Below are 27,031 nucleotides of genomic sequence, written 5' to 3' on the forward strand. Positions count from 1 at the left end.
CGTACACCTTGACCAATGTGACGTGAGCCTGTGAGTAATCTCTGCTGTGCATACCCTGGCCATAGGGGAGTGGAGTTGTCAACCCATATGCAAATACCTGTGTGGAGGTAGGGCGCAGGGTACACTGCTCTGGAAGTGTGTGCATAACTGATTACACCATAATATTGATGGACGCTCCAGTGTCAATCAGCGCTTACACTTAGTGACCAGCCAGCAGCACATTGCACTGAAGGATTCATTTCTTTGGGTTTCCCTCCCTGATAGCATAGCATGTATGACATGAACCGCCCTTTCGATGTCATCATCATCCATGTCTTCTTCTTCATCTGGGATGTTTGAAGTGAGCATAACATTGACCAGTTCTGCTTTCTGGCTTTTCTGGGGCATTGAGGAACGGCATACCTTTGAGAAGTGGTGCAGTTTATTGCCAGCCAAGCATCTCTTTCTTGCGCTGGACATGGTCCTTGGTGTGGGTATGAACCCTCTGACCATTAGCATTTTTGGGGGGTTGGATTGGTCCTGGTGCGCATCTTCCTCTTTTCCGGAGTTTGGGCAGTAGCTGCATTGACGGGTTTTGTTTTTACTTGGCGTTGCAGTGCAGCTTCCATGTGCGTTGCTCACACTTTTGATAGTTATTTGGACCTGCCCATCATCAGCATGTCTGCCATGGGCATACCAGGAACCTGAAGAATTCTTTCTGTCAGCTTTATTGAGGAACATCCCTGGATGAATTGGCGCAAATGTCATAGTTTGCATCAGGTAGGCTGCAGGTTCTGGCCAGGTCTTTCAGGCGGGCATTAAAAACATTCACTGACTCATCGGGTAGTTGTCTACAGCAAAAAACGTTCATAATCTGGACTTGAAGATGGTTTGAAGTGCACTATTAAGGCTTATTTCAGCATGCCATACGTAAACAGTGGCCCTCCTTTTGTGACAAACTTCCCTAGCTTGTGAATAGCGGCACCACCCAAATGCAGTAACATGGGACGCCGTCTGTCATTGTCCATTGCCACGGCTGCGAAGTATGTTTAAAAGCACTCCATCCATTCTTTCCACTTTGCCGCTTGAATAGATGGGGGACCATCAACTATGAATGGCTCCATTGGTGGTATGGGTGCCATCATGGGAATTGCAGCTGGTCCAATAGTACACTGTGTTGGTGCAGTCAGAACAGCAAAAAACACTGCATGTGCTTCCTCAGCAGTACTCCGATGATTGTAGCCAGGTCCAACAAAGGGGTTGACAGTCTTGCCTCCTACAGTGTTGGGGTGGGGGCTGGCTTCACATGGACAAAGGGAGGCAGGCCCCAGCAAGGGAATAAAGAGAAGAGTCTCACTGGTTTGGTAGGCATGGCACGGGGAGTCAGAGCACCTCCTCTGTGACTGACTCCTGTAGCAGGCTCTGACTGGAAACGAGAGCTGGATGAGGCATTACACAAAACCGCCAGCAGGAGATTGCCCCAGCGCTCCGATTCTGCAATCTCCCTCCAGAGTGCACCCGGGCTGTGGGCCGCATGCAGTGGAACTGGAGCGCACCACGGGACACAGAGCAGCTTGTCGGGCAGCTCATCGACGAGCAGAGGGTCGTGGCTCAGCACAGCAGCAGAGGAGAGCTGTGCGAAGCAACTCGGCTACAGTTAGGGCGAGGTAGCGAAGTCCATCCGCCTCGTCACCAGTTGTTATGCTTGAGGCCGGTCCTCATATAGTAAATGGTGGCGCAGGGTGAATAAATACATGCGCACAGGTAGTATGTGGTTTTCCCGTGCCGAAGCGCGAGCCCCAGGTGTTTTTATTCACTTTTCTCACTCACGTCATGGCCGGCACCATGAGTATCATTTCGGGAATGTGTCACACTGAAACACCACTCCTGCTTCGTCACTGAGTGGGCTTCTACCGGCTCAACACAACACATTTTAAAATCTTAGTCAAATACCCTCAAGGTAAAAGCTCCCATACCTAATCTGATTGACAATTTTTCATTTTATTTGATCTGTATTGGCATGGGTAGCTCTGATTTCAGCAAATAACTCTTCTAATGTACCTGCATCTGGATCGGTATTTATTTTAGTAGGTATAGCGGGAGGCAAGGGCTGCTTTTGTCTGTTCCTATGAATAGCATCTGGTGACATTTTTGATTAGTAGCATCTGGTGACATTTTTTGTTTTTCCTTGATTTTAGAATTCAATTTTTTTTAAAAAAGTAATATTACTTAGATATGCCTTCAAAATTGCTGCACTGTGAAATCGGAGACAGTTATATATTTTGCAGCTCTAGAGTAAAAGTGCATCCATGGAAAAGGTTGCTAATTGTCGCAAGTTTGCCAGTCTTATTTTTTGATCTCGTCCCACGTCCAAAGGTATACGCTGGAAAAGGGCATACCCCACTATAAAACCGGGGGGGGGGGGGGGGGCTCATATCAATTTTCAGTTTTATATTGTTCCCTTAAAAAGTAGAGGTTTCCTTCACATAGGTACATGTCATTACAGAGCTGTGGCAATTGTTACTCCTAAACAAATAGCAAAAATTAAGAAAGTCTACCTGTTTCTCTTCATTCATGTAATAAATTCCATTCTGGTTGTGATTCTTGGCAAGCAGTGATGAAATACATGGCTTCAGTTTAACTTACCAAGGAAGGGTTCGAATTTAACAGTCACCTAAAACTGGGATGTTTTAAGAGTCAAAACCAGGATTTAATGATCTATATAGCAGTGAAAAAATGTGGAAAAAAAATTGTGATAAAATTGGTTAGTATTATCAACATGGGACTCTTGATGCAAACATTTCTCTTTCTTAGATTTTAACTGAAACACTCACAACTCGCAGCCTGAAGCTAATAAATTCCACCGAGACTCCGCTGTTCTTCAGGCTCCTTCTTTCGCGGCCTTTCACTATATCTGGGATTGACACCAACAAGAACATCAAAACATCCCATAGCGATCGAGATGAACAAGGACAACTTGTACTTTACCCTCAACAAAACATGCTGGTAGGTATCAAAGGGTAATTCTAACTTACGCCTCCTGATGGGAAATTATTCTTTAGAAATATTTTATGGAGGATAAAGTTCTGGATAGAAATAATCTCATTTTGTCCAACAGGTTAACATTATCAGCACATTTCTGTTGTTGCCAGGCGCTATCAACATATCAGAGATTGTCAAAGAATAATATATTTTTTTAAAGTACAATCTAGTGTATATAACAGCTTAAAGAAAGATAAATGTTTAGACCTCATAACTCATCTGGTGGTTTTGGAAAGAGTAAGTTACAAGAGAATAACAATAGATCAATGAGTATTTGTATGGTGCAAACCAAAAATAACATTATTTTAGCAGATAGGAGTTAACATCATTCCACTCTACATATTTTTAAGATCAGTATAGTGTGGAGAGGTGAGTCATCTGGTCTCACTCCACCAAGGTTGTGGGCATTTCGACATTACCTCCGCTATTTGCCCTTCTCTTCTGGCTGGCCTTGCGATCCCTCTCCGTCCTGCTTTCACTCTTGGGCTGCATTTATTTGACTTGCATCCTCTGGGCTGTGATCTTTCTCCCAGCCTCACGCACCCTTGTGGATGTTCTTTATTTGCGGTTGCCATATCTTTTGCCCTGCTCGTATCCATTTCCTGGTGGTGCTAGTATTGTTCAGAGTCACTTTACATGTAGCATGGCAGCAGGTAGATTCTTTCTTGTCACATTAGGGAGGTGTTTCGTGATTAGGATTAGCTCTCATGGTGTGCTGTTATTTACAGTGCTGTATCACTTTGGCTTCTTTGGCTGGTCTCCACTCTGATACTGTGTTACATTCATTATTTTCTATATCCAGAATTTTTTTATTTAAGGATACTATTTCCTCAACATATCTATGGATATCCCTTGATTTCATCAAGTAACTAAACCCTTAAGAAACTTAGGACTTGTAAAGTGGTGTCAGATCCTGGTATATTAGCCAGGGGAGAATACATTGCCTAGTTAGATAAAACATGGAGTCAATGAGAAAACTTGAGCTTAGTCCCAGATATCAATGTAGTTTATCAGCTGCAAAACAACATTGAGTTCAGGAACCCAAATAAAGGGCCTCTTCTGTTAATAAGTAGGTCGCAAACCATAGGTGCTAATTGCACATTTACATTTTGCCACCTGCCCAGCATTTCCCAATGAGACTCAATTACTTGTCAGTCACATCACAAAATAGATATTTATGGATCACTGAGCATCCTGCCTCATTTACCTTAAGGAGATACCATGCAATTTGTGACCCTCCATCCCATAACTTAGCTGCAAATGCAGTATAGCGGCCCTTGAGGAGTAGCGGGCCTTCGGACCTGTGTCTCTATTCCCTGGATATCATTTGTTTTTAAGAAACAACAATCGAGGTTCATTGAAGAGACAACTTCTGCTTTAAAAGATAATATTGGTATCTAGGAGGACCATGCAATGGTTCCCAGAGAATTGGCTGCTCCCGTAGGCCACACTCAATGACTGCTACTGGGGAAGCTTTTCCATGCGGACGGCACCCTCCTTAGTGAATCAGTTAGCAATCCAACTCAAGTGTTGTTAACTTATCAATGGTTTGTTACCATAGTTGCACGCTCAAACCATTGGCACATACCTTTGCAACTTGCAACAAGGAGGGAAAACTTCTTTCACACCCCACTATTTGTGATTCAGAAAGGGTTGCTAAAACCCTATAGTATCTGAAAGACTCCAGACTCCTAGTAGGGCTTTTGTACATTGTGAAATGATACAGTTGCAAACCTTGTGATATTGTATATTGTAGGTTTTGTAACTGACAAATACCTTTGTGCATCATGCCCAAAATTCCCAAACCAATTGAAGGAAAAGGACAAAAAAGAAAAATGACCCAAAATATACATAATCTGGTTAACAGAATCAGAAATAGAACATTTCAAACCTTAAATATGAAAAAGCGCAAAAAAACATAAAACATCAGTGTTAATAAATGTGTGTACATCACCATGTCCTACATGTCCTTTTAGGCCATGGACAGTGGATAATGGATTAGATACAGCCCAGTGGTTCACCCCAATAAAGAGCTTTACCTACTGACTTCTTTATGAAAAATCACTTGGTCCAGTCGGGCAGGGCAAGATGTTTATTTAAAACGTAGGTGATGTATAAAATGGGCATTTAAGTCTGTAACTTGTGTTTTTAAATAATTATGAGTTTAAGAGTCTCTTAACGTCAGCAGTGTCAGTTATTGAGATGTCAACTGGATTAAGTTCATGAGACATAACTCCCTGAGTGGATTCAGTGTCAATGATTAAATGATGCCACTTTCTGTATTATTATTGGATAAAGGGGTGGTTAAGTGATGTCACTTTCCCTCCCATGGATTTTCAGTGAATTGATGGCCGTCCACCAAAACATTGGATACCTTTTGTACTGAGTCCCATTGAAGCTTTACATTTTGACACCCGAGCCTTGAGATGTGTCAAGTTTAAAAACGTGCCTTCAGGTTGCTTTGCCATTTAGTTATTACTTTACCCCAGTTCTTAATTTGTGCTTGTTGTTTCTGGTGCTGAGCACCGGCACTTGTTTTTGAGGGCCGGCGCTTAGTCTTCTGCCTCTAGCATTTACTGCGAGCAAAAGACACATATGGGAAAGACGGAGGAAGACAAAAACGAAAAAGTGTCACAATGGGAGAAAGCAGAAAGCTGCAAGAGTGAGCTGAAGGGGCAGGGAGTGGCTTTAAATGGATTGAAGAGGCCAGAGATGGCTTCAGGATTACGCCTCCTCAGTATTTCGTGCTCGCACATTTAAATACAGCAGCCGCGTGCTTCAGAGGAGGGTTTTGGGCACTGTCAAGTTGTTATTTACAAATTAAGCACTGCTTTTACCCATTCCTAGGTTTAACCTTTGGACACAGAAGTAAATATGGAGCTTCCAACATAACATGGTTGCGAGCCATAGCCGGGCTCCATGAGGCCACATATACTCTCCACAGGGCTCCGCTGATGCTTTTCATTGTACAGCAAAAAGCTCCGAACGGGAACCGAGAAATGTTTCCCCTGAAACCACGCTTTTCATGGGGAGCTTTGGCACTTTGTCCCGGTGCTCTGGCAGTTTAGAAGTTTCTAGCTCTGAACCTTCCTTGATGCTGGTGTTCTTTATCCTGGTCACTCTGAAAGCTCTCATCCCCAGAGTACAGGTAGCAACGGGAGGCGCGCTCAACCACAGTCTTCAGTCAGGGCTCCAGCACAAGTTCCAGTGCCCACACTTCTGCTCGTATTGACAGGTAAAATGCCTTTTTTGTCTGTTATATCGCTGGACCTACAGGAAGCTAGCTGATCTGACCCTTGAGAAATGTTTCCAGTTCTTGGAGGCAAGGGAGAACAGGTCCAGACTGTCATATTTCAGACATTCACAGACATTCACAGAAACAGGTTATTTCCCTTCTATTCTATACTATTGTGTTTTTGAGTACTGGTGATGAAAATCCTTTCTTATAAGGGTAACTGACTAGTGAAAACTCTTAACTTAATCTCAACAATGTTCCCACAGTCACAGCAGCTTCCTTTTCCACAATTTATCGAAATGTTAACTACTGCCATTGGGGCGAGAGGAACAAGAAATCTATGTTCACCATTACATTTTGATCATTACTACAATGGTGAGTGGATGAATTATGTAGCTGCTTCCTAGGACAAGTTATGAATAATATAACTTCTACTCAAATAGGCGTTTACAGTCTTGAAAAGCTACCACCGGCTTTCCAGCGAAGTAGCACTTTTAACGAGCGCCACTGCAGTGACATACCAATCCTAATACCGGCCATGTCCCAGCTTCTTCGTTATACACCCACGCCTTCTGAGTCTGAGGCTCTATGTAAAGGTGATTTAGCAAATATAAACAGTAGATTTTTCTAAAGTGATGGCAGAAGTTTTGGCTACATCCACTCACGTCTGCATTGGCCGTCCTGAAGCCATTGTTTAACGTCACAGATGTGGGTGGTCTAAGATCACACTGCAAACCACAGGTGATAACTGACTTGTATTGCCACTGGTGCCCGTTCTGTGCCATATCACTGTGGTCGGATATGCTGATTAGGATTAACCTTTTGTCATCATGGTTTAGGGGTCAAAGAGAGCCGATGGTGTTTTTATAGATTACCAATGCTCAGATCAGAGTCAAAATCACAGACACTCAGTGAGAACAACAGGGTTGCACAGCAGGCTAATGCACTTTCTTACAAGTAGTTTACAGACATGGCTTGAATTTCTCTGTGCCATGACCTACTTCAGAGTATCACATAAGGCACATGATGGAAAAAGAAATACATATGGATTCAGATGTTGAACAGTCCAGTCATGAATTATATCCCAAAGGGATAGATAGAAAGCCCATTTAGAAGTCATTCAACTGGTATGAAGCAGAAGTCTCAGGCCAAAGAATTGGACCCTTTGCAACAGAAATACACCATGAGGGCCTCATTCTGAGTGTTGTGGTAAAAAGATGTGCTTGTACAGCACCCAGAATTGTCTACACTGCGGGGATTGGTTTTTCTTAGGTGAGGAATCACCACATTATTCCAAGAGTTTCTGCTCAGAATACGTTCTAACCTGCTGTATCTGTCTATTATGCACACAGTGTGAAATAGTTTCCCTCTTTTTAAGATTTTTTCCAGTTCACATTTTGTCAGGTTTTTACTCAGGAAATTCAAGGGAAGGCAACTACTCAATATGTGGGTTTTCTTACACAACTCTTTATTTTGATTTGGAAGGAAACACTTGATTTGATGATATACTTTGTGTGATTATGTGATGTCAGTGATAGATTGTGACTGCTCTCCTCTAGGTTAAAGTTTCCTTCTGCACTACATTGGAGTTACTGACCTACCAGAATCTGCCAGAGGAGCAAATGCTTTCTGGTACCCAACTGCTTCTGTCTGAAAATGGGGAAAAGAAGTTGGTATTTAGTCAACAGCTGGTTCTTGAGTACAGCAACAAAGCCAAGCAGGTATGTAAAAGTAGCGGTGTTATACCGTAGTTGTAGTTTAATGAGTGTCATCACTGTGTATAGCTGCAGGCACAGTTTGACTTGCCTATGTGCAATTGGGAGATTTCTGAACTGCATGTAAGCCCTGAAATGTCAATAGCATTGTGGCACTGGCAGCAAATCACATGGCTTGGCAATCTGATAGGTGTTTGCCTACGTCCTATTTTGATTTTAGCCCCTTGATACATTGGGCTGTCAAGAAAGATCCTTCTTCCCCTATCAGACTCTAGAGGGAGCTAGACATTCATAACGGAAATAATAGGGTAAGAGTGCTAAAGGTGTGTCCTAGAAGACTGGATTCAGTCATTATTTTCAGGATTATCAGTGCTGTGTTATTGAGCTCCCCTTAAATATTTAAATTAATTGTATGTAAATATCTCTTGCGTGGATATCCTGAAAATCTGGCATAGATACAGCCTTACTTGATTTATGTAGGCTGCCCCTGTAATGAAGCAGTGGTCTGGGTCTGAGCAACATATTTAATGATCAGTCTGTACCAAAGTAGTCCACAAGTACATCTTAAAGAAAAGGCACACACTAAAAAAGCTTAATCTCCAAGTTTAATGCCAAAACCCTTTTAGTAGTGTTATGCCCTCATATACAAATATTCTATTTAAGGAATCGTAAAGTGTGACAAATAAAGATTTGCACTTTGTGATTCCTTAAAAGGAAGTGATTTGCAATTTATGATCCCTTAAATAGAATGTAAAAAAATGGATGTTAGAAGTTGGTGCAATTTGCCACTGACTTCTAACAAATCTACTGGGTTTTTGATAACCAGCCTGTTTATTAATTGGTTGATTCTCAAAAATACCAATTCATAGTGGTTCACAATTCAACCTACCTCATCAGTATCCATGAGATAGGTTGTAAATTGGGACCCACTACGATTGGCTACCGTGACAGGCATGGTGACCTGCTAGGGTCAGCAGACCACCACGTTTGTGATTGCTTTTAAATAAAGCGTTTTTTTTTTGTTTGTTTTTTAAATGCAGCCCCTTTCCTTAAAGGAAAACGGGATACACTGGAGAAAAAAATGACACAAATCTTTTTTTCTGAGCATGTGCCTGTTCATAAAAAACGTTTTTGTGAACATTCACAAAGGGGAAGAGGTCCCATGGGGACCCCTTTCCATTTGCAAATGGCTTTCCATCTTCTTTAAGGACTTGGTAAATATTAATGTTTTGCGACTGGATTTTGATTGAAAAACATGAATACATAACTTAAAGGTTCGGTAACTGGAAGAGACACCCTTAACACGTCCTTTCCAAATACCGAATATGTATTTATTCTCAAAACCAATTAGCGATTTGGTAAGATTTGGTAACATGTTACCAAAACGCTATTTGGGTTTGGTGAATTAAAGAAATTTCGTCTTGCCGTCAAAAAGGTTCTGATTTTTCGATTCGGAGCCTTACAGAAATTAAAATGATTTTGTATATGAGGGCTTTATTGTGTAGCCTGTAACTATTATGAATTGACTACTTATCTGTGGTTCCTAAGTACCGAGGGATAGCAGAGACACTGTATGTTATTCGATCTGGCCACTTGTTTGATTTGCAGTTAGAGGGAAGCTGCAAGCGATACAGTTATATGCCAGCTATACAAAACTTTAATGGTTAATGGGCTTGTGTGCATTTAGAGCTGAATGATCTAGAATGTTTGAGCTAAACGGCCTGTGTAAATTTGATTAGAGGATTTACAGTAGCATTACCTTTAAAAATATTATAATGAATTCATAATAAGGATAAACGATTGTATTTATGATAAATTAGGCTGAATTGTTGGTTTCATGCAAGGAATTATTTGTAGTGACTTTATGTATCCTATGATGTTTTGTTCTGTAGTTTTTTTTAATACTGAATACAAGTATTTTTGATAAACTTCTCATGAAATATAGCAAAGTATGACAAGAATTAAAGCTAGATCAGAGGCATGTTCCTTGTTCTAATAATGATTTGAAAATACAAAATTAGGATTACGCGAAAATGCGTTTTTTTTTTTAGAATGTACCTGCTTGAAGAGCAGAAGGTCAGTTGCTTGTATACATTACTCCTTGTATACCATGACTATGGTTTCATTGTGGATCCATAGCATGGTTTTGGGTATCATTAAGGGTTGAATCGTTTGCACTGACCTTTTACTTGCCGTCCTATTTCTCTTTCGATGCCCACCTCTGCAGCAGTTGCCGCTCTGCGCATACCTTTCTGTGCCAGTTTTGCAGCTTTCTCGTGACACCGTCGACTTCGGTACTTGTTTTGTTGGACAGACCCGCACACAGGAAGTCTTCCTGCTGAACAGGAGCGGCTCTAAAAGTTACTGGACTGCCTTGATAGGTAAGGCGGTTATATTGTCACCTTCTTCCATAATGTTTTCATTATTTGTTTTTTTGAATATTGGAAAAAGGGCGGGTGAAATTCTGGCTCAGAAACGTAAACGCGACAATCTGAACCTAGTTAGGTTCTGGAATCATAGAAAACAAATGCCCTAAAATGGTAATTTAAAATTGGATTTTCCCTCAGCTCACAACTCAATCTACAACTAACCAATTTCACAGGGCATTCTTGACTTTTGTCATAATGCGTTTGCAAATAGAAATGAAACTGTAGGATTGCCTGGTCTGATCATGGCCGTAAAGATACAAAATACATAATTTGGCAAAGCCATTATTAATCTTAGCTGATAGCCAAATAGTCGTTTTGCCTGAGCAATTTCCTCCTATTGGGTATCGCTTGCCTTTGGTGGTGATTTGCATATCTCACTGATCCGTTTGGCAATCTACTGAGATCAAATGCCATCGCTGCAATGCTGTGTGAGTAGAGGAGCCATTTCTGAATAACTAATTTGGCTGCTAGTTTTACTGCTCTCTTGAGCATTTTGGGTTAATCACAGTAGTATATTATTGTGTTCATTTATTTCCAAACAGTCGTTTTATAGGTACAGCTCCAATAACTTTACATTCTCCATAAAATATACCTGGAAACTGGAGTAGAAAGCATGCCAGGTAAAGTAGTGTTTGTTCACATGAAAATATGCATTTAACATTGTGCTTAAACATATCAGTGTCTTTGCTCTACATTTTATCATGGACTGGGCAGCTTTTTCAATTCCCTACTTCTCTGTGTGGGGATGGGTAAGTATGTCTGCTGTTCCATGCGATCGGCAACATTTGAGTGAGGTTAAACTACCATTTTGCCCCTTCTGACCTCTTAGACAGATACTTGGCAAGAGGGGATTTTTCCCCAAGAAAACTTGTCCTTAATTACTAATGGTAAAGACTACTGCAGAGAATTTGGCTTCATATATAATCTGATCGACTACACCCCATGCCGCACATTTTAATCTGGATCTATGATTAATTAATGAATTAATTGTCACCAAAGGGTAAACCTAATCAACACTGAAGAAAGATGGATGGCAGGTCTAAGTCCGTGTAGGACAGAACAAAGGTGGGCTCATGTCTTAAGCCGAAGCATGACTGGCTCATTTTCCTATCGCTTGTGGTCAGAGTCTGTGAGTTTGTAGGTAGGAGTTTACATATGCCATCTTTGCCTCTGATGAATTCTGTAATGTCGAAGGACTTTTTTTCAGTGACTGATTCCTTTTCGCATAATTTCCACTTTGCGGGTAATAAGATTTTCACACAGGAAAGACAGAGTGGGATTGTCTGTGAACACGAATTAAATATGATCTTCCTTATTTACTTTCTTATTTATTTTGAAATTATTTTACAGCACAGCCCTACTGTCTTGGGTCTCCATTTACAACCGGAAGCTTCAATATTGTCACATAAAATCCCATTTCGGTCTGAGGAGAAAAAATATCAATGTAAATTCAAACCATTAGCCCATCATTTCACCAAGCCTGTGAAATATTAAGAGGAAGTTCCAACACAAAACCAACTAACTATCACAGTCTTTTAAATTCTTTCCAAATCTACAGGATTATGTATAAAAGTCTCAGTTCAGCAAGGCAGACGCGGCTGGCGACTTGAAAAGTGGCTGGTGGGGGAAATAAAACAAAAATAAACAATACAAAAAAAAAAACTTACCTGAACATCGCTGACGTTCTACAAGTAAGGTCCTTGCAAATAGACTACTGCCTACGTTGCCAGCGCTGGTGCACGCCGATCAGAATGGCTTTATTCCCCCTAGGGCTACCTGCTATTACACCCACAGACTGTGTCACATAATGGGAGCCTTGGACGGAGCCGCTGACCATCAGATAGTGGTGTCCTTGGACTTCAATAAGTCATTCAACACCCTGAGATGGTCCTACCAGCTGCTTGTGTTAGAGGGCCTAGGGATGGGACCCGAGTTCCTTTGCTGGGTTAAATTACTGTACACAGCTCCACAGGCTAGGGTAAAAACAAGTCATAAGATATTGCTCAAGTTTGCAATCGGCTGAAGCACCCCTCAGGGTTGCCCCTTATCACCCATAATCTGTGTCATGGCGATGGCACCCCTGGCATGCCTACTGAGGGCATGGAGCCCAGACTGGGGCGTGGCTTAAGGGGGCGACGGGCATAAATTTCCCTGTATGCCGATGATGCTGTAAAAAATATTCGAGATCAGTGGAGGGTCCTGCCATATCTACTCAAACTGCTAAAACACTTCAGCGTGATTACTGGATTTAGGATCAATTGGGGGAAATCTTGATTGTTCCCTCTGCGGCAAGTGGGACAGGCTGAAGGGACAGGACTACTAGTTGAGCGCCTGTCTTGGTGCATGGTAACATTCAGCTATCTAGCAATTTATGTATATGACTCAGACAGGGACGTTGTTGATGGTAATCACGGTATAGTGTTAACAGCTACGCATCATTCCCCGGCCTTTTGGAAACACCTCCCTCTCTCACCCATGGGCTGTACATCCATAGCGAAGATGTTAGTCCTGCCACACTTCTTGTACCTTTTCATGACCCAACCAGTGCCAGTTGTTCCTTCTTTAAGGAGCCTGATATCTAATCTTGTCTGGGGAGCCACCGAAGAGTGTCAATTGACATGCTCCAGAGGCCTCAGATGGTGGGTGGCCTGGGAGTGCGAGTCATCAAGGTTTATTACGCTACAGTGCAACTCCAGTGGCTAATGTGATGGATGACCAATAATATGATACCTGAGTGTGTGGCTGGCTGGGACAAACTCTGGGGAACCAAGATATTAGACTGTCTGCTGGACAGGACCAGTCCCCTGAGAGGACTGAGTAGGTGGGCGCAGGCGGCTAAGGTTTGTTGGAACAGGTACGTTCAACCATGGCGCAGTGAGGTATGCACCACAATAGCCGCTTTGGAGTTTCCTGGGGCTGAGAGCTGTGCTAGCTGTCCACGATCTGACCCCGTGGAAGAAGACTGTGGTTTGTCGAGTAGGTGATCTTTACACAGGGGCTTTTCATGCCCTTTCCAGCCATGCAATCATCCCTTGACCTGGGGGCAGGCCTTTTTTTGGCACACAACGCGTTTCTGCTTGCAGTGAGGGAGTTGAGTTTGTTACGTCTAGACGGACTTAACAATCCCCATTATGACCTGGGCCTCTTCTGGGCACACACGCTGGAATGGTGAGCTATTGGATGTATTTTGGCATGTGTACTTGAATGCCGGTGCTGGCTATGCTGTGTCCTATGGTGGTACAGTAAATTACAATTGTTTGTTGATTCTCAAAATGAAAAAATGCAATAAATACTTTTTTTTTTTTTTAAGGATACAGAGTCCGTGGAGGATATTCATTTTAATTACTTTTATTGGACAAATGAAGTAGTGAGCACCATGATCCCAAAAAGTGTTGAATTAAGTTTCCTCGCAAGTAGTATGCCTAACTTTTCTCCCTCTGATAGTAAGACTGTCCCAGTTTCAGTAAGATCTACTCCGCGCACAACATTTAGTTCCAGATTGATCTTAAATAATTTGATTATTTCCTGTTCTATTTCATTTCTGTACATGGGCTTTGAGAAGCTCAATGTTTATCTTCCAGTGGGGTCAGCCGCTACCACCCCTTTTGCCCCCATTCTGTTGCCAAGTTTGCAGTATCCATTTTCTAAAATAAGCGCATCCATTCCAGGGTCATACATTTGTAGTCTAAGAGGCAATGTGTCCAATGTGTGTGCAAGTCGAAAGATTAGTCCTTGTTCTAGGTGTGCAGTGCCTGCTAAGTATCCTCAAACAGAGATCGTCAAACATTCTTCTAAGTCCTTTTTTACAACGGTCCCCATGAGCTAACTCTAGAAGTGGCTCTGTCTAAATTGGACTCCCCAGTAAAGTTAAAGTCTCCTCCAAAATCATTTCCCACGGGTAATTGTCTATCAACTTATCTAATGCATCTTTTAATAAGGTGTCTTTCCGTGGGTTTGGTGCATAGATAAATGGGAGAGTAAGCCATGAGTAGCTGAACCTTGAGGTATCCCCCTCCCTGGTCTCTTTGCACCTTAGGGCTTTGCCCCTTAATGTGCACAGGATGGCAACACCTGTTGTCTTAGATGAGGTCAAGGCCTGGAATTGCAGAGGTAAGCTTTTTGACTCATTCAGTATTGGTCTTAGTAGCAGCCAAGTTTCCTATATGGACAGAATACCAGGATCATGTTGCCTACCATCACTCAAGATCCTAGCATCTTTTAAGGGAGTTGAAGGTCTTTCACAATAAATGATAGTTTGAATGTTGCAGGCACAGTGTGAGAGACTGTCTTCACTTTGCATCCCCATCACGTTGTCTAGCTTATTAAATTCACCAGGGATCCCCATAGGCAGTAACGCCCCTCAAATGTATAACTTCAAAGGCCAACAGGCCAAAAGAAGCCTTTCAATTAAAGCATAAACACAGCTATTAGAAAAGGCTGTTGACTCTGCTTTTCCTCCTCAACTTGACCATTACCTTTACCCATTATAGCCAAACCACCCTTGTTTCACTAGATGAATGTTCTCACTATTCGTGCCTAGCAAAATTTGGACTACGTTCTTTTATCACCCCTCCCTTATTTAATGTCCCTCATTTTCCCATCCCTCCTCCCCCTCAGCACCTTAACTACTCCGTTGAGGACGTCATTGAGCCCAACAAAAGCAACTTCTTAGAGGACCTGAAGAACTTCAGCCTCACCCAGCCACTGGAAGGCCTCTCCCACAGCACTGGACACCCACTTGACCCCATCTTCACTATCTTCAATGGCAGAACAGTAGACAGCCTACACCAATCCCCTGGTCCAAATATGCCCTTGTCCGCTTCAATATACCCATCATGCACCACTGCAGGAATGCCATTGCCATATCTTGGTGATGCTAAGAGAACAAGATCTCAGCAAGATCGTGGTCTGCGGTGCTCCTAGGACCTCCCAGCAGCACCTCAATGATTCCCCCCAGATCCATCTACCAAATTCAGAACCTGGATCACCTCCTGTGCAGACATCCTTATCCCACTCAAAATTACCAAGGCTACAAGAACCAGACAACAAGCAAGCTGGTACACCAAAGGGGTCAGACTCACCAAACATCAGTGCAGGGAACTAAAACAGATGGAGACAAAACCAGGAAATCACCAACAACAGTGCCTCCAGGTAAGCCCACTGACTCCACCACCAACAAATCGGCACTTCTAAATGTGTTGCTCTCACTGACCACATTGAAAACAGCGGCAACAGTGCACAGGACATATTCACCAATGTGAAAGACTTTACCTGTCTGGACGCAAGCTCCACCACCACCCTTCCCTCACAGGACCTTTGCAGCCAGCTATCCGTCTTCTTCTACAGCAAGCTCACCAACATCTATGATGGCTTTGAGCTCCAATTGGCATCCTACAACCTCACACCACCTTCTGGCCATCACGAGCAACACCCAGAGGATGACAATGACCACCTGGCCCACCATCACGGCTCAATAAACCTCAGCAACCATGCGGTCCACACCCTCCGGCGCACACTTCAACCCCCTCCCCACATTACGGCTTCACTAGAGGACTGGACCCCATCAGCGCAGCACTTATACTGATCCTGAATGGCTTGATCAACAGAGCCACCTTCATAGACACCTGGAAACACACCACAGTCCTCCCCTGCAAAAGCCTAAAGTATCCCTCAACCGACCCTAAGATGCTAGCCAACTGCCAACCCATCTCTCTGATGCCTTTCCTGGCAAAAGTCATGGAGAAAATCATAAACAAATGCCTAGCTCTCCATCTCAATGACAACCACTTCCTTAACACAACTCAGTCTAGATTCAGTCACAGTAATAGCACTGAGACCCACACTCCCATCGCCTCCACAGACGCTATCCAGCTGATCACAGACAGAGGAGACACAATTGCGCTCATCCAATTGGATTTATCCACTGCCTTCAACATAGTCTCCCACCCAATCCTCATCTGATGCCTGCACGAAGTCGCCATTCAAGGACCCTTGCTCTGCTGCAGTAACTCCTGGTGGAGGCTGAACTCAGAACCACGTCCTACCTATCCAGCCATGTGAAGAATCTCATAATAGTAGTCGACAACCAGCTTGCTATGACCTTTCAATTAAACAAAGTGGTCTTTCCCACACCTGTTTCCATACAGTTAAGAAACTTCAAACGTTTTTCAAGTAGCTTGCAATCAGCACTTGCAGAACCATCTCTCAGGCCACCAGTAAGCTGGACCATGGCAACACAATCTATGTAGTAATTAATGCACAACTGATCAGAAGCCTGCAGACCATACAGAATTTAGCAGCCCAACTCACACTCAAACTACCTCAGCACATATACATCACCTCACCTCAAAGACCTCCACTGGCTCGGAATCCACAAATAGGTAACTCCTCATGCACCCATATAAAACCTCGCACAAGAGCACCCTCTCTTTCCTTAACAATTGCACCAACTTCCACAGGACCAGTCAGCTCCATTCAGCCAGACTCGTACTCCCACACATCCACGCAAGTGCATAACTATATTTGGCGGCTTATCCTTCTCCTACCTTGCTCCCAAAGTCTGGAACAACCTGTCCCTGCACATCAGAACTGCCACCTCAGTTCTTGAGTTCCTCAAGGAACTGATAATATGGCTCTTCACCTGGGTCCCAGCCCCACTTGGCCTACGTGCCAGGATACCCTCCTGAGTCAGTTGTGAACTTTACAACTACACATAACATAACTAAGCATCACATTGGACAGATGGGTGCTTCAAATCATCCAACATAGATATACCTTACCCTTCATTTCTATCCCCTCCAAACATGCCACGTATACACCTCAACGGCTTTTGGCAGAAATCTTGTGCATTTTACGAAAGGCAGTCACACTCTTTTGGGAAAGGGAGCTATTGAAAGAGCTTTAGCATCAGCGGTCAGAACAGACTGCTACTCCCGCTACTTTTTGGTCCTGAAGAAGGATAGAGGTCTTCATCCCTGTCTAGATTTCCAACTCCTGAAGAAGGACAAGTGCAAGAAGCTTACCCTGGCCCAAGTTCTGTCCGCCCGGCGACTGGATGGTGGCACTTGATCTGCAAGACACCTATTGCCATCCCACTTTCCCATCCTGCAGTCCTTGAGATGCCACCTGCGATTGTAGGTAAGCCAGAGCACTTTTATTAATCATTGCTCCCCTCTGGCCTTACCAATGCCCCTCTTGTTTTCACAAAAGTGATGTTGGTGGTTGCTGCCCATCTGTGGAGTATAGGAATATCAAATTTTCTGGATTAATGACACAATAACTTGTAAACAATATCGTAAACAAAACAATTGTGTCAAAAATATTGTTTACCACAATATCATGTTTTGAAACTTATAATGTAAGTGACGAACATTGAAAAAAATATTGTTGAGAACATACAAAAATATAATCTTTCAAATACATACAGTTTTAAGTAGTACATTTTAAATATTTTAATATCTAAAATAAATATAATATAAATTAGAGTCCACTGATTTTTTAATACTATACATAAATATGTATATATATAAACGTGTGTATGTGTGTGTTCGATGGCATGTGTAGCTGCAGATACACATGCTGTGCATATCCTGCCATCTAGTGTTGGGCTCGGAGTGTTACAAGTTGTTTTTCTTCGAAGAAGTCTTTTCGAGTCACGAGATCGAGGGACTCCTCCCCTTTCGTCTCCATTGCGCATGGGCGTCGACTCCATCTTAGATTGTTTTCTTTCCGCCATCGGGTTCGGACATGTTCCTCTTCGCTCCGTGTTTCGTTCGGAAAGCTAGTTAAATCTCGGAAAATTCGACGATATTGTTTGCGCTCGGTATCGGGTTAGTTATAGCAAATCGACACCAAATAAAAGAAGAGCTCCGGTAGCCCTTCGGGGCTTCTACCCCCGGCGGGGCCTGGTCGTACCGACCGCGTGCGTCTTCAAGGCTCATGGAACGGACCCCATTCCGCTTCTGCCCCGAATGCCACAATAAGTATCCTTACACAGATCAGCATTTGGTCTGTAATTTGTGTTTGTCCCCCGAACACAAAGAGGATACTTGCGAGGCCTGTCGGGCATTTCGGTCGCAGAAGACGCTACGGGACCGGAGAGCTCGAAGGCTTCAAATGGCATCGACGCCGTCAGGACACCACGACGTCGAAGAAGAGGAGACTTTCTCCATTTCCGATTCAGACTCGGAAAGTCAGCAGCCGGCGAAAACCTTGAGTAAACCTGCCCCGGCCAACACTCATGGCAAAATCATGAAGGCCCAGGGGACGCCACCGCCGGCAGGCCATGGCTTAACCCGTAAACTCGGTGACCAACCATTGGCACCGAAAAAGGGCACACACGTGTCGAAGACATCCGACTCCGGTCGAGATACCGGCACAGAGTATACTCGGCACCGAGATACTGGCTCCGACCAAACTCGACACCGAGATACCGGCTCCGAGCAAAGTCGGCACCGAGAGATAGGCACCCCGAAACTGAAAAAGGTGGCTTCGGAGCTGAAAAAGACTGTAGAAACTGTTTCGGTGCCGATTCACCCAGCATAGGAGCCGAAACAAAGTTCTTATTCCGAAGAACAAGGCCTTTCAGCACAACTACAAGGCCATAAATTTGGACAAGAATTAGAGATGGTGGAGCCAGACTATACACAAAGCAGGCTCCATATTCAAAAAGAAAAAGGGAAAATAAGAACTCTTCCCCCTATTAAAATGAAAAGGAAACTTGCTTTCCAAGACACAGAGAAACAGCCAAAAGCAAAGGTGGCGAAAGAAAAAACTCCACCACGTTTTTTGCCACAACCATCGCCACAGCACTCACCGCAACTATCACCAATTGCAACACCCCCTATGATGCAATCTCCAACGCACACAGGGATGACCCAGATGCATGGGATCTATATGATGCACCAGTATCTGACAATAGCCCAGATTGCTACCCGGCAAGACCGTCACCACCTGAAGACAGTACTGCTTACATGCAGGTGGTGTCCAGAGCAGCTACTTTTCACAATGTAGCACTGCATGCTGAACCTATTGAGCATGACTTTTTATTTAATACTTTGTCGTCAACACACAGCCAGTACCAGAGTCTGCAGATGTTACCAGGGATGTTAAAACACACAAAACAAGTGTTTCTAGACCCCGTCAAATGCAGAGCCATTACACCTAGGGTGGGAAAAAAAGTACAAGCCTCCCCCTACGGACCCTGTGTACATCACGCAACAACTAACACCTGACTCAGTGGTAGTAGGCGCAGCACGCAAAAGGGCAAACTCACAGACTTCTGGGGATGCACCACCACCCGACAAAGAAAGTCGAAAGTTTGATGCAGCGGGGAAAAGAGTTGCAGCACAGACGGCCAATCAATGGTGTATTGCCAATTCACAGGCTTTATTGGCAAGATATGACAGGGCTCATTGGGATGAAATGCAGCATTTTATTGAACATCTTCCCAAGGAGTTTCAAAAGCGTGCACAGCAAGTGGTGGAAGAGGGCCAAAGTATCTCCAACAACCAGATACGATCGGCAATGGACGCAGCAGACACAGCCGCCAGGACTGTGAATACAGCAGTCACAATTCGGAGACACGCATGGCTCCGCACCTCTGGATTTAAGCCAGAGATCCAACAGGCTGTGCTTAATATGCCTTTTAATGGATAACAGTTGTTTGGGCCGGAGGTGGTTACAGCTATAGAGAAGCTAAAGAAGGACACTGACACAGCCAAAGCCATGGGCGCGCTCTACTCCCCACAAAGCAGAGGCACCTTTAGAAAGCCACACTTTAGAGGGGGGTTTTGAGCCCAAAGCACAGAACCCTCAACCTCACAAGCCAGACCCACATACCAGGGCCAGTATCAAAGAGGAGGCTTTCGGGGACAATATAGAGGTGGAAAGTTCCCTAAAACCAGAGGGAAATTCCAAAGCCCAAAGGCCCCACAAACTAAACAGTGACTTCAATGTCACAAATCCCCAACACATAACACCAGTGGGGAGGAGACTCACAGATTATTACAAAAATTGGGAAGAAATAACTACAGACTCGTGGGTCCTAGCCATTATCCAACATGGTTATTGCATAGAATTCCTACAATTACCACCAAATGTGCCTCCAAGAACACACATGTCCAAACAGCACTTACATCTAATGCAACTAGAAGTCCAAGCGTTGTTACAAAAAGAGGCAATAGAACTCGTACCCAACCATCAGAAAGGAACAGGTGTTTATTCCCTGTATTTTCTAATACCCAAAAAGGACAAAACTCTGAGACCCATCTTAGATCTCAGAACACTAAATCTTTACATCAAATCAGAACACTTTCACATGGTAACGCTTCAAGACGTGATCCCCTTGCTCAAACAACAAAACTACATGTCAACATTAGATCTAAAGGATGCGTACTTCCATATACCCATACATCCTTCACACAGTACAATACTTAAGGTTTGTAATCCAAGGAGTACATTACCAATTCAAAGTGTTACCATTCGGGATAACAACAGCACCAAGGGTATTTACAAAATGCCTTGCAGTAGTAGCGGCACATATCAGAAGACAGCACATACACGTATTCCCGTATCTAGACGATTGGTTAATAAAAACCAATACTCAGAAACAGTGTCTTCAACACACAAAATACGTCATAGAAACCCTTCACAAATTAGGGTTCTCAATAAACTACCTAAAATCACACTTACAACCGTGTCAAATACAACAATACTTAGGAGCAACAATCAACACCAAAAAAGGGATTGCCACTCCAAGTCCACAAAGGGTACAATCATTCCAAAATGTAATACAAAGCATGCACCCAAACCAACAATATCAAGTAAAATTAGTGATGAAACTTTTAGGCATGATGTCTTCATGCATAGCCATTGTCCCAAACGCAAGATTACACATGCGCCCCTTACAACAGTGCCTAGCAACACAATGGAAACAAGCCCAGGGTCAACTTCAAGATCTAGTGTTGATAGACCGCCAAACACACAACTCGCTTCAATGGTGGAATCCTATAAATTTAAACCAAGGGCGGCCCTTCCAAGACTCAGTGCCTCAATACGTGATCACAACAGATGCTTCCATGGTAGGGTGGGGAGCACACCTCAACCAACACAGCATCCAGGGACAATGGGACACTCAGCAAAAACAACTTCATATAAATTAACTAGAACTACTAGCAGTGTTTCTAGCATTAAAGGCATTTCAACCACTAATAGCCCACAAACACATTCTTGTCAAAACAGACAACATGACAACAATGTATTACCTGAACAAACAGGGAGGCACACACTCAACACAGTTGTGTCTCTTAGCACAGAAGATTTGGCATTGGGCGATTCACAATCACATTCGCCTAATAGCGCAATACATACCAGGAATTCAAAACCAGTTAGCCGACAATCTCAGTCGAGATCACCGACAGATCCACGAATGGGAAATTCATCCCCAGATACTACAAACGTACTTCCAAAACTGGGGAACACCGCAAATAGACCTATTCGCAACAAAAGAAAACGTAAAATGCCAAAACTTCGCATCCAGGTACCCACAGCCTCACTCCAAGGGCAATGCGTTATGGATGAGTTGGTCAGGGATATTTGCTTACGCTTTCCCCCCTCTCCCACTTCTTCCGTATCTAGTAAACAAATTGAGTCAAAACAAACTCAAACTAATACTAATAGCACCAACTTGGGCACAACAACCTTGGTACACAACACTACTAGACCTGTCAGTAGTGCCTCATATCAAACTACCAAACAGACCACATCTGTTAACCAACACAAACAACAGATCAGACATCCGAATCCATCATCGCTCAATCTAGCAATCTGGCTCCTGAAGTCTTAGAATTCAGACATCTAGACCTTACACAAGAATGTATGGAGGTCATCAAACAGGCTAGAAAACCTACTACAAGACATTGCTACGCAAATAAATGGAAACGATTTGTTTATTACTGTCATAATAATAAAATTCAACCATTACACGCGTCAGCGAAAAACATTGTAAGCTACTTACTACACTTACAAAAGTCTAAGTTAGCTTTTTCATCCATTAAAATACATCTCACAGCAATTTCTGCCTATCTGCAAATTACACATTCAAATTCACTATTTAGAATCCCAGTCATAAAAGCATTTATGGAGGGTCTAAAAAGGATCATTCCACCAAGAACACCACCAGTTCCTTCGTGGAACCTCAATATTGTATTAACACGACTCATGGGTCCACCATTTGAACCCATGCACTCTTGTGAGATTCAATACTTAACCTGGAAAGTAGCCTTCCTAATAGCTATTACATCTCTCAGAAGAGTAAGTGAAATACAAGCCTTTACCATACAGGAACCCTTTATACAAATACCCAAACATAAAGTGGTTCTACGCACAAATCCCAAATTTTTGCCAAAAGTTATATCACCGTTCCACTTAAATCAAACGGTGGAACTCCCAGTGTTCTTTCCAGAACCAGACTCTGTAGCTGAAAGAGCATTACATACATTAGACATAAAAAGAGCACTAATGTATTACATTGATAGAACCAAACAATTTCGCAAAACAAAACAATTGTTTGTAGCTTTCCAAAAACCTCATGCAGGAAATCCAATATCCAAACAAGGCATTGCCAGATGGATAGTTAAATGTATTCAAACCTGTTATGTTAAAGCAAAGAGACAACTGCCTATTACACCAAAGGCACACTCCACTAGGAAGAAAGGCGCCACCATGGCCTTTCTAGGAAATATACCAATGACAGAAATCTGTAAGGCAGCCACATGGTCTACGCCTCATACATTCACTAAACATTACTGTGTGGATGTGTTAACAACACAACAAGCCACAGTAGGACAGGCAGTATTACGAACATTATTTCAAACAACTTCAACTCCTACAGACTAAACCACCGCTTTTGGGGAGATAACTGCTTACTAGTCTATGCACAGCATGTGTATCTGCAGCTACACATGCCATCGAACGGAAAATGTCACTTACCCAGTGTACATCTGTTCGTGGCATGAGACCGTGCAGATTCACATGCACCCTCCCACCTCCCCGGGAGCCTGTAGCCGTTATAAGTTGATAAAAATAAACTTGTACATTTGTAAACTTGTAAATATAACACTTTTAATAACATTATGTACATACATACTTACTCCATTGCATGGGCACTATTACTATATACACAACTCCTACCTCACCCTCTGCGGGGAAAACAATCTAAGATGGAGTCGACGCCCATGCGCAATGGAGCAGAAAGGGGAGGAGTCCCTCGATCTTGTGACTCGAAAAGACTTCTTCGAAGAAAAACAACTTGTAACACTCCAAGCCCAACACTAGATGGCGGGATATGCACAGCATGGGAATCTGCAGCGTCTCATGCCACGAACAGATGTACACTGGGTAAGTGACATTTTCCATATATATATATATATATATATATATATATATATATATATATATATATATATATAGATATATATATATGTCTGTGCGTGTGTGTATATATATATATATATATAGTATGACATAATGATATCTATTTTACATTATATACTTTTTATTCTTTTATATTTTCAAATTAGTACTAGAAATACATATATTAATAGGCACTTAATATATATGTATGTCAAGACAATAGACTTTTAGACTTAGAGTGCTACATAAATTATGGAAAAAAAGGAAGCAGGGAGCTCTGGGTAGTTCCTATGTTTTAGGTGGAGAGCCGCTCCTTTATAGCTAGTGCCAACCCTGCTGAGCTGAAAAATAACAACAGCCTTTCACCACTCCAAGCACAGAATTATAGCTTTGGAGTGGTAAAATGCCACCCAGGCAACCTAGAATGAATAAAGCAACCCCCTGACATGTGCTCCACACTTTTTTTAGCTCTATAATAATGTATAGCTTTGTCCAGAGACAAGGGAGCACCCAGTGTAAGTGAAGAGAATACTGTTTCAGACTTAGGGCTTCATTACAAGTTTGGCGGCCATGAGACCGCCAAACTCACAATGGAGGTCGGACTGCCGCACATCTGAAGGTCCGACCGTCAGATTACGAACCTGGCGGTCGGATTGCAAGGAAGCCACCACCAGGATCACGGATCCCGATGTGTTGGCGGAGGTCGAAGTCATGGTTAGCCACGGCAGTGCTGACTTCAGAACTGCAGTGCTGTTCACAACTTTCCTTTCCTCCAGCCTTTTCATGGCTGGGTACCCAATTGAAAAGGCTACTGGAAAGGCAATGCTGGGGACCACAGAGGGGCCTCTGCACTGCCCACCACCATGTCACAACAGTGCAGGGGCCCCACTGCCCAGCACCGTCGGAACGCACAATGTCTGCTATGACAGACAGTGTGCATGCCGTGGGCGCTGGGGGCACCCTCTGTTCGACGGCATAGACCTCGCTCCCTGAGGAGTCAAGGCCAATGCCGGCACACTGTTTCCACCAGGCTGACTGGCAGAAACCTCCTACTACGAAGGTTTCCGCTGGTCAGCCTGCGGAAACATTGTAGCAGGCCCAGGAGGGAGACCTCTGGCTTCGCGGCAGTCTCCTCCCTACAGGTCTGGTTGGCTGATGGTCGACCTGCTAAACGCGTAATGAGGCTCACAGACTGTCATATAAATTATGGATAAAAGTGATATATCACATACCCAAGTGAAAAAAACAACATAAGAAATATTAATTATTTTTTCCAATAAACAAAATACTAAAATATTAGAACTCGAAAAAAAACATTTACTAAAAAAAAGTAAACATTAAAAAAAAAAAATATGAAAACAAACAATATTAAATATAAAAAAATAAAGAAATAATAACACAAATTCTATTTAACCAATATTAGGAAAAGTGTAGGGAAAGTGTTGGACTTAGCAGGGGTTATAATGACTATTTCCACTCCAATTTAAACAACAGTATAGAAAGTGCTGGACTTCAGATATAAATGTACTATTCCCACTCCAGTCAAAGTAACCCTAAGGGGTCAGATTTACTATTCCCACAGCAGTCTAAGCAACAATGGGGAAAGCTCTGGACTTCGGAGGGGTTACATTTACTTGTCCCACTCCACTCTAAGCAATATTAGGGAACGTGTTGGACTTTGGGGAGCACCGGTTAGATTTTACTATTTGTACTCCAGTCTAAGCAACAGTAGCGAAAGTGTTGGACTTGAGAAGAGTTAGGTAAAGTATTGAACATCTGAGGGGTTAAATTTACTATTCCCACTCCAGGCTAAGAAGCAATATGGAAAGTGTTGTACTTCAGAGGGGATACATTTACTATTCACACTCCAGTCTAGGCAACAATAGGGAAAGTGCTGGACTTTGGAGGGATCAGATTTACTCTTCCCACTCCAGTCTAAGCAACATTAGGGAAAGTGTTTGACTTCAAAAGCCTTACATAAATGAGCTGTCCTAATTACTAAAAATGCTTATACAATTAATTTAAAACATAATTGAGCTATTGTATATAGAACACAATTGTGATAAAAACACAGAAGATATTGAAATATATAAATGAAAAAAAATAGGAAAACATAAATTTACACATATTAACATCAGTTCCATAACTCCCCCAAAAGATGAATCAATCCTGATTTATTTGATTTCAGTTAATACATAGAAACACATACATTTAAGTTGCAGATGTCATTGCACAACTAACATTTCACAGGCACTTACTATTAAATACATTCAGCATTTTAACAAAAGAATAGATATAAAATAATTATATATAATTGCCAATTAATAAATCACATTCAAATAAAACATGATATAACAATATTACTTATGTATTTTCTTCCCAATCAACTCACCTAAAAAAATAACACAGGATTAAAAAAATAATAATAAACATATGAAAATAAATTTAAACAAATTGCACAATCATTAGCAAATTAGGTAATTTACATAATGAGTAATCACATAATAAATATTTTATTTAGTTTGTGTTACATTGAATTACATATAATTTTATTTACCTTTCCTCCCTATTCCACTACAAATTAAAAACCAGCAACTAAAGTATAACTTAAATAAATAAGTATTAAACTATCAACATATTTAACTACCAATTAAATAATGTATTTAATTTACATTCATTTTACATTATTTATTAGTAAATCAATTTTCCACTCTATATCCTTATGAACCCAACAACTCACTATTAAAATATATCCTTCTATTCAAAACATATTGACACTTAAATGATTACACAGTTGTTGATGAATTAAAAAAAATTAACAATAGAAAATAATTTATCAATAAAATATACATATTTCTAATTTCCCACTTCCCACCTTATCCCCCTACAAATCCAACAACCTGCCACAACACTATAAATTACTAATTACAATTAAAAATACAAAATCACTTAAAATGTAAAATTATATTTAAAAGAAAATTAAATAGGCCAACAAAACGAACACATACAATTAATATATTAATGAATACAGATACAAATAATCCCAAAACAATATTTTTACAACTATATTACTAAAAATTATATTCAAAACAACAATATTCTTGAAAATGATAGTATTCATTACTCTGGGTCTTACATTGTAGCCATCCTGGACATGGTGGTCCAGCCTTCCTTCCACCTCAATGAGTCCAGGGCATTCAGGCTATGATCCTGATGTT

The 27,031-nt window shown here is 42.2% G+C and overlaps 1 protein-coding gene across 1 annotated transcript in view; it reads left to right on the forward strand.

Annotated features, from left to right (window-relative positions):
- The window catches only part of DLEC1 (DLEC1 cilia and flagella associated protein), a 535,808-nt gene that overhangs the window by 495,200 nt on the left and 13,577 nt on the right, over positions 1–27,031 (forward strand). Inside the window, exons 35-37 of the mRNA XM_069211058.1 lie at positions 2,794–2,985; positions 7,816–7,977; positions 10,199–10,352. Of these exons, the coding sequence (XP_069067159.1) occupies positions 2,794–2,985; positions 7,816–7,977; positions 10,199–10,352 (508 nt within the window). The remainder of the gene's footprint in view (positions 1–2,793; positions 2,986–7,815; positions 7,978–10,198; positions 10,353–27,031) is intronic.

Source organism: Pleurodeles waltl, chromosome 10, assembly GCF_031143425.1.
Source record: "Pleurodeles waltl isolate 20211129_DDA chromosome 10, aPleWal1.hap1.20221129, whole genome shotgun sequence".
Lineage (NCBI taxonomy): Eukaryota > Metazoa > Chordata > Amphibia > Caudata > Salamandridae > Pleurodeles > Pleurodeles waltl.